Source organism: Corvus cornix, chromosome 20 (genome assembly GCF_000738735.6).
Source record: "Corvus cornix cornix isolate S_Up_H32 chromosome 20, ASM73873v5, whole genome shotgun sequence".
Taxonomy (NCBI): Eukaryota; Metazoa; Chordata; class Aves; order Passeriformes; family Corvidae; genus Corvus; species Corvus cornix.
Window position 1 is genome coordinate 9,336,622 of NC_046349.1, and position 13,131 is coordinate 9,349,752.

Here is a 13,131-nt window from a genome sequence, read left to right on the forward strand (position 1 = left end):
TCTTCAAACAGCAGTTAAGGGAAAGGTGGGTGAGAAGTGACATCCCAGATCTGGGGATATTGTCTCTGTCCCACACAATAGTGATGTGTTAATGTCTGTCACAAGGTTTTATGGGTCACATGTAACAACCCTTGTGTGAGACACTACAAATATAAGTGAGGCCAATTTTAGGAACCCAAAGTTTAAAAAAAAACATTAATTATGGAAGCCCAAAGGATAAATAAGTAAAGATGTATCAGCTGCAGGAGAAAGTCAGTGCACTGACCACACAAAAGGTTTTGGAAGAAAGTGGAAAGTTTTAAGGAGAGGTAGTGCTGAGGGATTTGTAGGTATCTGTCCTGGGGACAGTATCTCAGCATAAACTTCTCTGGTGTCTAAGGAGAGACAGGTAAGGTGATATTAGACTGTTTTAGAAGCTGATTGATGGTTATTACTAGGATTTCCCAGCAGAGTTTTCATTTCAAACCAAATTACCAGCGTGTTACAGGAGAGGAGGCCTGAAGTGAAACAAAACTCACATTATAACCAAAAAAGCTCCTCCTGCTTTGCTGCCAGGATAATGTAGATTCAGACCAGTAACACAGGAGTAAATTTCCCAAATTAAAGGGAATGAGGCTTTAACAGGAAAAGAATTAGGAAGACAACAAGGCAGGGAAAGAACTGAGGTGTTGATGATGAACATGACATGTTTAGTCAGCAAAGGTAGATCTGGCTTTAACACAAAGGCGTAGAGGTTTTGTGGTTGAAAGCGTAGCGTGCTCAGGTGGCATTCACTGGGTGTGCACATTGCACCACCATTATGTTAAAGTGGTGCAAGCCTCTTACTAAATGTGTGTAAGAGGAATTTAATACCTGTTTCACGGCAGGATTCCTTATGGCAGGCATCCCCTGTTCACTGCTGCTGTGCAATTCCTTGTTCTGCGTGTTCCCTTTCTGTTGGTGTGTAATTCCTGGGTTTGAGCACTGATGCTAAATTTATCCATTAAAGTATGTTATTAGCTTTTCCTAGAGCATAAATCACAGTGCAGTTTGATCTACCAAACCCTAAAGTATTTCCCCTCCACGTTATGTCATTTATAGCAACTCTGTAGCTGCAGAACAAAATCTGAATTCCTGCTTTACCATAATTGTGGTGTTTTGTACTTTTGCACAGGAACCTGTTGTGGTTTTTTACCTCTTGGTGTTCCTGGGTGAAGTATTAAAACTGCGCAGTTTTACAGCTGGAGAAAGAAGCTGACTGTGCTAATAGCAGCTTTTCCAACATTATCCTGAGCTTTTGCTACCAGAAGTCTCATGAATAGACTCCTAAAAGATGTAATCAAATTACTTGACAGAATCCTGTAATTCTGTGCAATCATTCCTAAGCAGTTTGTTGGGTTTTTTTTCTTCACATTTTCATTCCTTAATCTTAGTGAACACTCTACCTGTCTGGAGTCCACCTGAAATCCACGTTACCAACCCATGAGGAAAAATGTGCATGATCAGGGTAATCAAAGAGCCAAACCTCACACATCTAAAGGCTCTTCAGGTGCCCAGGTCAGGGGTCTCTGTATGGTGTTGGGGGTGTCCTGTACTCCTTGGGATCCCTCAGTGACTGTGAGGTGTGGATGTTTCTGGGTGCCACTGTTTCAAAAAGTGACAGAAGGAACAAACCACATAAATGGAAGTTAACTGTAGCTATTTGTAGCAGTTTGGATCCTGGAGTGGCTTTTGAGTAGCTTAACCATTGATAAAGGACGTTTCCTGTGGAGGCTCCATGTGTTGGATGGGCAGATTCAGACAACATTCCACTCTCAGCACTCCGTAACTTGGAGCCAGAGGAAGGCACCACAACAGCAATTTGCCAAACAGTGTGAGTAGAATAGAAAAACCAACCAAGTCCCAGTGGAATGCGCACAGGTGGGGAGCACAGCTGCTGTGAGCAGGTGGTTGTGCAGCAGCAGCCTGGATCCTCTGCCATGTTCCTCCGGTGTCCTTCCACGCTCACGAATCATGGCTAAAGCTGCCGTTCCCAGGATCAGCCCGGGTTTGCAAGCGGACAGACGGGAGCGGGCCTGAGGGAGCCCCGAGGGGCGCGGGAGTGAGCGCAGAAGGGGCACAGCCGCCGCGCTGTCCGGGGAGCGGCCGCCATGGCGCTGAAGGCTCTCCCCGTGAGGAGCGGCCGCCATAGCGCTGAAGGCTCTCCCCGTGAGGAGCGGCCGCCATGGCGCTGAAGGCTCTCCCCGTGAGGAGCGGCCGCCATAGCGCTGAGGCGCTGAGGGGCGGGGCCGCCGCTCTCCCGCCCAGCGCCCGCCGGGTCCTCCGGGAGCCGCGCGCCAAGGGCGGCGCTCTGGCCCCGCCGCCGCCATCTCGGTTGTCGATGGTGGCGGGGGCGGGGCGGGGCAGCTCCGCCCAGCGCTGCCGCGGAGAGAGGAGGAAATGGCGGCGCGGCGCGGCTGAGACCCTCGGCGGCCGCGGTGAGAGCCCCCTTCTCTGCCCGCGGTGAGTGCGGGAGGCGGGTGGGGGAGCACCGGGGCGGGAGGAGAGTGGGAGCGGGCCGCCGCTGCGGTGGGGAGGTCGCGGGAAAGGCGGCCCAGCCGCCTTTGGGCTCGCTATAAAATGGAGGCGGGCGGGCGGCCGGAGCGGCTCGGGTGCGGGGGGGGGAGGGGGGGCGGTTCCCCGGGGAGCAGCGGGGCGCGGGTACAGCCCGGTCCGGCCCGGAGGAGGCGGCGGCTCCGTGCGGGGCCCCGGAGGAAGCTTTTGGCTCACGCCGCGGCGGGGCTGGAGCGGAACGGCCGCTCCCCGGGTGGAGCGGGCTGAAGGCGGCTCCTCCATCTTGGGGGGAAGGAGAGGCGAGGAGAGGCCTGGTGTGCTCGGAGCCCGTCGCCGTCATGGCCACGCTGACGCCGGGAAGCTGCTTCGTGACGGCACCACCGACTGTACCCACCGGCCCCGGGCCTGCGCCGGGGGTGCCTGGGGCGGGGGAGCGCCCTTGGGGACCCACAAACCCAACCGAGCGCAACCGAAATCGTTCCGGGGCTTCGGCAGGGGGGACGGAGACTTCCCTGCCTTGGGGAAATGTTTTTCTCTGGGCAAAGGAGGGGATCTCCTTATTGGTGAGTTAAACACGGGGAGTTGAACTTCATCATGTTCTGCTGGCTATTTTGTAGGGAGAAAAACCCGAATATTTAGACAGTAGGAATTATTGGCTGGCTTTAAATATTTAATAAATTCCTTTCCAGTAACTATTCCTTATCCCTGGCACTAATGTACTTAAACGGTACTAATGTACTTAAGTGCTGTCTTTTGGAGGTGATGATAGTTTGGAGCGGTTTGTCTGGCTCGCAAAAACCATTATTCGGTGGCAGCCAGATTTTGTTTCATACATAGTTTTCAGTTTATACCTCCAAGCGGCAGCGCATGTTTTAGTTGTGATTATGAAAATCTAACTATTTTAGCTTGTCGTTTTTAACTTGGAAACAATGTTACAATCTCGTAATGTATTATAAAATGAATGTGTATTACACTCGCCCTGCAGTTTTTATGTTCAGTAATTTGAAACAGTATAACATGCTCTTTTTCTTGCATGGGCTTTCATGGGTTTTCCTTCCAGGAACTTCAGGGAGGAAAAAAAATGCTGATTCCTTTTTATTTAACTCAGAAGAATGTATACAGCATTCCTAAATTCCCTGGGGTTTTTGTTTGGTTGGTTTTTTTCCCCCTGGATAATAGAGTTGAGATTTTTTTCAGAAATAGCTCTTTTGAATACTTAGTAATCACAGTCGTGTTTAACTGAATTATTTGGCAGGTGATATTAAAACTATATTTTGCCATATTTTATGAGAACTTTTTCACTGTTTGCTTCTTTGTGTATTTTCCTCAGTTTTCTTTTAAGGGGTAATTTGAATTAGTTTAGCTTTAACAGTCTTGGTGCTGCTTCTACAAACAAAATTTGCCAGATGTTTAACCAATTTGATTGCTGGTCAATGAAAAATGAAATGTAGTTACTCTCCAAGTGTACCATATACTGTGTTAATTGTAGTAGATATTCTGGGTTGTGCTCCACTTTTATGTGTGCCAGCTGCTTGTTATCGTTCCTTGACATTTAGAACTTTCTATAGGAATAAATATAGAAGTAAGCTCAAAATAGCTGTTCAGCTAGGCCTTAAATTTTTTTCATTTGACAGTTCCAGAAACATGTCAGGCATAAAGATGTTTTAATGCACTTGGGTGAAAGAGTGAAGCCTCACGTTGGCCTTCAGCCTCCATTGAGAGTGCTTGACTCCAATGATTTGAAAATCAAATAATTGGTGTTTTCAAGACCAGCCTTTAAATCTTTATTTTTTACGAAGTTTTTGTGCTTTTTGTTTCTATAAGGGATATTTTCTGTTGGTATGCAAATGAAGGTTTTGCTGTGTTGCAAAAATATGTACAGTGCAAAAATGCCTACAGTTTTAAAAACTGTTGAAATATGAAATAATAATATAAACTAATATCTGTTCACACTGTGCTTCAGAGGGTGTTTTCATATAATTGAAAGATATATTTTGCATTAAAAAACCAAGTAATACCGACACCCTGAAACCCCCCAAAGCAATGCAAATAGAATCAAATGTAGGTTAGTAGATAAAATTGAATAAATATTTTTTCAGTGTCTAGTGGACTCCCAAAAGCCAGTGTTTGTTCTGCTTAATCCAGCTTCACTACTAAGACTTTCTGGCAGTTGATCACATTATTTGTTTCTGGTTTAAGATAGTAATTGTCTTTATAGCTGTAATTTAACAACTGTGGGATTTTAATTCCGCACAGCCTGAAACTTTAAGCTGGAGGTATTTGTGGGAAGAGGAAGAACAAGGATTAGAGGGGGTTGGGCTGAGAGTTACGAAATGTAACTGATAGAAGTAGGAGAAGGGCCTGGACTGGGCAAGAGTGGGATTACATGGCTTTAGTGGTGTCTCTGCACCAGTTTTATTCTCTGGTTCACTTTCTGCCTTGTGTCTCTTGTGCCACAAGTAGTAGGGCAGTGGTAGGAGATTTGAGGAGAGGATTTTAATAGAAGGGAGATTTCCCCAGTTTATGCAAAAGTTGGTTCCTCTTTGTGTGTGCAGTCAGGCCTGACTTCTCAGCGCTCAGTTAATGCTTGGAGGGTTCACTGCTGGGAAGTTTTTATCTAACGCAGCTTCTGAAAGAAGCGGATATTCCACAGGTGTTACTGATGCTGGTCTCAGGAGCACTGATAGACTTTGAGTGTAAAAAGCTTAGATTTCCAGTTAGGCAGCTCAAACGCACAGATTTAATGTGCATTATGTGTGTTCTCCCAGTAAACTCTAATCAAAACTGGAAACTCAACTGTGTTTACTGCATCCTTAATAACATAATCAGCGTGCTGTAATTACTACCAAATTTGGAAGAAGTTCATTTCTGTTTACTTCATTTAATGAAGCTGTTTTGATGAAATAAGAATGAAAATGATAGCTAGTTTCAGAGGTTATATTTTGGCTTACTTTCTACAAATGAAATAAGGGAAAAAAATTGTAAAACCACGTGATTGTTTTATTCAACGGCTGTACTGGTAGGGTCAGAAATTATAGATTATTTATAAACAAACAAGATGTGGGATTGTGAAAGGTTAGACTTTAGGATTCTCTGATTTAGCTGTTGGATTTACAGCTGAATGTTCCTAACGGCTCTGATAAAGAACTGGTAATTTCCGTGATGTCCTGGTGGAGGAATGCCAGAGGGTGTGAATTGCCTTCCCAAAGAAGTGGTTCCTGGGCAGTTGCTGAAGAGATCAAGTTCAGTAGCAGAAATTGAACATTAGGCAAATAAATAGTATGTATTTGCGAAATATTTTCATTCCAGATGATGGAACAGGAGTGCTAAAGATCCTGAGTGATACCCAGGCAGTGTTTGTAATTGATACTTCTGTTGACTAAACTTTCAGCCATGACTTGTAAAATTGGCTATTGTTGGAGCCTTTAGAAGGTTTCTTGTGCAGAGATGATTGTGCTTGGGCTTTTAATCTAAGCATTTGACCACCTAAGGTCGTGGTTACTGTTTCTTAATCTGTATAAAAGGCAACAGGAAAACAGCAGAGCTCTCTTCATTGCTTTGATTTTGCTCACAGCTTTCCCTAATGGGCAAAATCTGTTTGTTACCTGAGTTTTGCTCATGCTGGTCAGACCCTGAAAGCAGAAGTAAACCTGACCCAAAAATTCAATTTTTTGGGGGGTAAATTTTCATTTTTAGGGCAAATATGGGATTATTTTACTCAGAAGACTGTGACTAAAGGCTTCAGAAGGTGTTGTAGGAGGAGTGAAATGCCAAATGTCAGTCTGCTACTAAGTCAGTATCTGCCTAGGCTGTTAACCACCCATGGAGTTCTGACTAGAAAATAAAAGTGATGTATGTAATACTTTTCTTCCCACTTAAAATGAATGTTTTCATAAATGCAGAAAACACTACAGTCAATATGAATTTTGTTTCCTAAACACGGTTACGGGCTTACAGCTTGGAGGACGTACACAGCGTAAGTGCCTTGTGTTAGGGGTTACCAAAGTTCATCAGTGCTGTTGTCACGGTTCTGTCCCCAGCTGCTGACACAGAGCTGTGCTGGCAAAGCCCCTCCTGCCTACACACCTATCTTAGAATCTCTTTGCCAATATAACTACTTCTTCCAAGGAATTTGATTGAACTTTCAAAGTCTTTTCCCCCATCCCGCGGTGAACTGCTTCCCTGCGTCGTGGGGCCCATGATAGAGCTGAGGTTAAGTGTGCAGCTGCACTGAGAACCCACTGCACAGAGTGGTGCTCACCTGCTCCACCCTGTAAACAGCACAGACAGGTAAAAGTACAGTTTTGCATATCTAATTACACCAGTATGAGGCACTCGTGCCAGCACAGTTCTGTTGATTAGGGATTGTAGCCCTTACTATTCCTGACTTGTGCAATTGTGACAGGCAACATCTGTAGTACAGATAGGATCTGTTATTAAATTGAATGCTTGTGTTTGCCAGATATCTGATGGGCCTGCTGCTAAAGTGCCTTGAGTATTTCTATGAAAAATTGCTATTTAGCTGAATTTAATTGTGAGAACTTCAGTCAGCCTCAAAGAAGCTCTTTTTGCTACTTACCCAGAATAAAATGCTACTGTAATGCCTGGTGCTGTTCTCATTCTGCTACATGACCTACCCAGTGGTCCATCCCTTCTTCCCTTGACTGCTCGGGTCCTGTGTGCTGCAATATGAAGTAAGAGGGTTTTAACCTGAAAGACACCAAAATAAACTTCAGTGTGTTTGTGTTTTGCTTTGCATAAACCAGGGAGCTGCTCTGTGTTTTTGCTTGGTGCAGTTCTGTTGTACTATGGAGTTGCTCATTGTCTTTGCTCTCTTAACTGCTGCCGGGCCCAGTCTGTGTGTGCTGCTAATGTGATAATCTGCTGCTGTGCACACACATTAAATTCATCACTTCCAGGAGGTCCCACATTCCCTGCAAATGTTCAGGAATGCTGTCCTGTGCCAGCACAGGTTTCCATCCTGTGAGGCACTGGCCCTCCTATGAGGCTTATGTAAGGTAAGTGAGCAGCCTGACAGGAACCATGGAAAGCCTGATGGTGTTTTAGTTTCAGACACATCAGAGAGGGTTTGTAATGTGTTGACTAAAGGCATTTTAATTTGGAAAGGCTAATGTTTTTATTATTGCAAGTACAGAGACCTTGTGAGTTATCTTGTTATTAAGGGAAGCTGTTTCTTTTTGGAATTAATCCATTTCCTTGTATTTTAACATGTAAGCTGTCAAGTTGGTTTGCTCTGAAGTTTATTGTTAAGTTAAACTCTTCACTATTTTCTACTTTTGAAAAGTAATTGATCTTGTGAAATTTATGAATGTATTAAGCCTCATTTTTCATGATGGAAAAATCTAGGAGATTGAAAACTCGTTTCTGCATATTTGAAAATTTTTAAAGAGTAGTTAATGTTTGTTTACATTTTAAATCTCATTAGTTCATTGGCGTCAACACTGTGTGTTGGTGGTATGTGGTGTCATGTGAATGTGCACTTAATGGGCTCTCCTGTACCAAGACAGGATGAGTGTTTTGCACCATACCATGAACATTTGAAATAACTTTTCAGCACCAAACATAAAAACAGGCAGAAAGTCTGCAGACCACAAAGCTACACTGAAATGTCCTGAGTGTCCTGGGTGCAGAGAGGTGGTAGCGATGGGCTCTACTGAACAGTTCTGGCACCACATCATTACACCTCAGGGTCCTACAGTACCTTCAAAGATTTCTTCAAAAAAACGTTGGAGAGGTTGAGGAAGGGGATCTCAACAGATGTGTAGAAGCCTCTGGATTAATTTTTTCCTCACCTGCTCCCTCTGGTCATCTCACTTCATTGGAGTGCTCAGGTGTTCTCAGGGAGCTTTGCCCTCCTGTGGTGTGGGTACCATAAACACCCTTTCTTTCCACCACCTTCAAAGGGTGCAGATTCTTCATTCTGTGGTTCAACCATTCTATCTTGGGCCAGCCTGATCCCCTAAACCAGTGAGTTCTTTTCCATTACTTTTGGCAGGGACTTGATGGGGTACTCCCCAACATTGAAAAACGAGGCTTCACAAGGACTAGAATCTCTCTGTAATGGGAGACAGGGAGGCGAGGGCAGAAGCAGCAGGTCTGGGTGAACTGAGGTGTGGTGTGAGACTGGACTGTAGGTGTCTGTGGTGCCATCCCTACAAATTAATACCCTGTTATGCTCTGTGCATCAGAGATTGAAATACTATCCTGATACTAAAAGCTACCTTAAAACCAGATCTTGGTGATAATTTCTCTTAATTTGGCTGTATAGAACTGTTCTACCGGCCTAGAATAATTACTGCTTCCTGCAGTGTTTAAGAGTGCAGGTTTCTTAAATTGGGCTGGATTGTTCTTGGGGAGCATGACTGTGCTACTGCTCAGTCTACATCTTGCAAATTTACAAGCTTTTTAAGTTTTTTAAATGGGAATAATACATTGACTCTAGAATAGAAAGGAAAGAACTGCCACTTTTAAGTTGTTAGTATTGTGGGTAGAGGAGGTGGTGGCTTTGTTTTTAATCTTGAAATTAATTTACTTTGGTTAATGATAGCCAGCAAAGCACTTAGAGATAAGTGCTTTGTAGTGTTGTTTCTCTTTGGTTTTGTTCTTTTAGGTCTAACTATAATAAGCATTGAAATACTGTGATTTTATGCAAATTCAATTTTTAATGTGCTATTTCAAATGTGAACTTCTGGCATAAAATTTTTGTATTTACCAGGAATGTCTGGACTTTTGACCTTGAGCTGCAGCTTGGCTATGGCAGTCAAGTAGTGAGATAATAAATTATTTGGAGTGAGGGGGAGAAGTTAGGACCACAACAATTTTCTTGTCTCACAATATCCAGACTTAACTTTTAGGACTGTGACCTCTTGTTCTTCAACTCTCATTGCCTCTCTTTGTCACAAGGTCCATTTCACAACTGTTTCGAAGATGTCAGCCTTCCTTCTTAGGATACACAACTTAGTGAGCAGTGGATATGTTTTACATGAAAATAAAAGGCCATGTGCTGGCTGTAGTGGGGGGTCTGATTTTCTGTTGCTTTCCATGCTAGTAGAGTATCTGTTCTTGTATCTTTCATGGCTGAGCAGATGGAGGGAACATCTCTAGAGCCAGGGCAGAAGCTGTTCCTGCTGTTCTTGGGGGTCACTGGATTGCACTTTGTCCCTGGTCTCACTGGAACTGCTTGTTCCTGTACAGAGTAGGTGATGCCCTACTGGCATCCTTTGGGCTGCTTTTGCAGTGCTTGTTGATGCAAGGGACTAATTTTGCTGCTGCTTAGCAGGTTTCCCAGCTATCATGTTTGCCAAAAAGGGATGCAAAATAACTTTCAATGGGATCAGTCTTCTGAGTAGGAATGCATCAACTAAGACATACCAACATTTCTTTTATGTGCATCAGAAATTATATCCTTATATGAGTTCTCAGACTATTTTGTTTTTCCTCGCGTGGTATTACTATATTTGCTGATTAGGAATTTCTAACACTTAAACAAGGCTATCGTAGGCCAAGCCCAGTAACTCTTTACAGGGAATAAAATGAGAAAATAACATAAATTGTGACTGAAATAACTGTTACATCATTCTGACAAGGATGCTTTCTTCCCTGTTTGTAACTTCCTGCAGTTTCTTTGATATTTAAGAAACCTGACTGGGATATCTTTGTTTCAGCCAAGTACTTTGCATATCAAGCTAATTCTGAAGAAATCCATAGAAAAACATAACTAAAACCCAGGTACAAGTCATTCTAACTTAAGCTAGTATCTTATATAGTGGAACAGACTGTATTTGCATTAGGACATGGACATGAAATTGGTCACTGATGAATATACCTGCTTTGAAAACCTAGGTGGTGTGAAATCATGCTTTGGATTTCTTTGCACATGAGAAGAGTCTGCCTTCTCACCAACTTTCATGTTCAGAACCTTATGCTGGCCATTGTGGTTGTTGAGATTTCTGTCCTGTCCTTGGGCATGGCCATTGCATTTCCATAACGTATCTAAAACGATAACGGGAGTTTCAGTATAAAGACTTTTAAAATCTAGAAGATGTAAATATTGTCTATCACAAGTCTTAAAGAGGAGTGAATCTTCCTTCCGTGGGTGTTTGTGTAGGGGTGAGTATGTGTGTGATCTTTCAAAATCACTGACATTTCTGTAGAGTTCTCCATGTGAGTAGCAGATAAGAGAATGAATAGGTGTCAGATAGTAATCATTTGGACTAAAGTATTCGTGCCAGGGGCTGGTATAATCCCTAATGAGATACCAGCATTGGTGCAGATCACAGCAAATTGGCTGAGTGTTGACATCCAAGATCAAGGAATAAGATGAGGCCTATTTTGCTATCTAGATGTGAGAATGAGGGAATAAAGATCTCTGGTCTTTCATACTTATTCCTCAAACACTAAATAAAATCCCCAGTAAACTGAATCTGAAGAATTTATCCGGAATACTGACAGACTATTTTTGTACACAAGTCCTCAGATAAACAAGAAATGAAGTTACTTTTAGTACATGTTAAAGGTTTTACTACTAGGCTTCCTTTCAAAATCATTTTATAGAGTGAAGTCTTCTCAGTTACCTGAAGCAGGGAATTCTTAATGTAGTTAAAACAATCAGCTCCAGAAGAGACAAAACCTTGATGCTGTCAGAGGACCTATTGAGTTTTTTATTTCCTCTTCAGGGAAATGAGAAAGACTAAAAGTCGAAATCCCGATCCAAATGAATATTTTTCATGATTTATTGAATTGGCCTTTATCTAGAAATACAAACACAAAAAGATGGGCCAGTGTTGGTGTTCTTGAAAAACTTTGTCACCTCAGATGAAGATGTTATGTTGGGCATCCTAAAAAGGGCTTAATGAAGTTAGCAACAGCAGATCCAGGTGTCTTCGCAGCCCATCCTGCCATGAATATCTCAGCTCTGTGTTACTGGCAGAGGTAATTGTCCTTTTTCACCTGAGATTTCTAAGTGCTGAGTCACAATGGCAGGCAGTAGATAAGAGTGTGCTTCGATGAGGTTTGGTCTGAATGTGAGAGGGAGATGACAAGCGGGTTTTTTGTTTGTTTAATGAAGGTATGTTGGAGATGAGATTTTTAATGTGTTGAAAGGTGTTGCAGTAGCAGGATTTGAAATACGGGACTCTCTTTTCCGTCTCTGATTAAACTGGCTGCCGAGTCTGCTCTGGAATTTTTTCAGTCTGTGTTTTCTGAGAACCACAAGGGTTTGCAGTAGTTGGAGAATCCACAGGGCTACTGAATGGGACTGCTGGGCTCTCTGCTCCTGCAGTGTGGCAGCCCTGTGATTTCGGGTTTGTTACTGCCTGAGAATAGTTGACCATAATTGAAATTAAAAGCTTGTGACAGTTCTGTGATTTTTCTAGGGTACAATACCTCTGTGCTTCAATTGCTTCTGGAATTTAAGTCCAGAATGAAATCAAGTGCCGAACTTTTTTTGGAAAAATTGAAACGTTTTGCCTGAAAATTAATGAGGGAGGAAAAAACTAAATAAATATTTCCTTGACTGGACCTTCTTTCTTGAGATGCTGTGCATCAGCTTTATGCTCCACTTCAGTTAAGTGACTGTTCTGTTTCACTGGAATGCTCATGCTACTGCAGCAACCCCTGATTTGTATTTCTAAATTCATTTATAGTTGGTCTAAAAACCTTAGACATTTTCCCCCTGGAGACTACTTCTCACAGAAGCTTTGAACCTCAGCAGGAACCAGAGGGCCTTTTGAATATATGTCTGTTAATGTTAATTTGCCTTTTTATCCCATCATTTATAGAGACTCTTGCTTCAGTTTTTTCAGAGGAACAAATTATCCTTTCTAATATTCTGCAGAAAACTAGATATAGTTACCTAACATATAGATAGAGAGGATCATGCTGATGGGAATCTACTAGGGGAAATACAGTAATTTTCAGTTTCCAGCTGGAGCTTCCAATTTCAGAAATATGATTAATATATTGTGTTAGGAGAAATAAAGTTATCATGGATGTTCAGCTCATTTAAAACAAGATTTCCAGTTGCTGCTTCAGTTGATATTTCTGTCAACATGTCAGGTGCAGTTGAACAGTGAACTTGAGAACAAACAGAACAAAATGAACAAAAAGTCCCACTGAATCTGGAAGAGAAAGAGGTATTTGAAGATTCCAAAGTTGCTGTATGTTGTAAATATTTTTGCAGGCAGTTTGTAGAACATTTGCTTAAAAGTGCAAAGTGTAATTGTGACTTAAGGCTTCATCCTTTTGTGTTTTGATAACACTTGATTTTGCAGCTTCTTCTAGGCACTTAAGTTTAGCCTGTATTAAGGTGCAATTCTGTAAGAGCAGATTTGTGTAAAGTAAGTTTGAAACTTCCTCTGTTTTTCATGAAAAATATTTTGAACCACATGGGAAAGGAAAGACATGAGATACTAAATAATAATAAGAAACAACCAGGCATTTCACAGCGAACATATGAGGTCTGTAACGTTAGTGAAGTGTGCTGTATATTTATATCTCTCAAATTTGGAATTATTTTAAAATTGGGGTTCCGTAAAATTTTTTTCTTGTAGGTAATGGAGATAATATGGGTAACAGCAA

The 13,131-nt window shown here is 42.5% G+C and overlaps 1 protein-coding gene across 3 annotated transcripts in view; it reads left to right on the forward strand.

Annotated features, from left to right (window-relative positions):
- The first annotated feature begins 2,380 nt into the window (after positions 1-2,380).
- Positions 2,381-13,131, forward strand: part of DIDO1 (death inducer-obliterator 1) — a 48,657-nt gene continuing 37,906 nt past the window's right edge. Inside the window, exon 1 of one of the 3 annotated variants that reach the window (XM_039563734.1) lies at positions 2,381-2,481. Coding sequence is in view for 2 of the 3 variants with exons in the window: in XM_010396848.4 (XP_010395150.3) it covers positions 2,871-3,095 (225 nt within the window). In the remaining variant the exon portion in view is untranslated. Of the gene's footprint in view, positions 2,482-2,740; positions 3,096-13,131 lie in introns of those variants that run through there. The other 2 variants (XM_010396848.4, XM_039563735.1) reach the window with 2 other exon arrangements.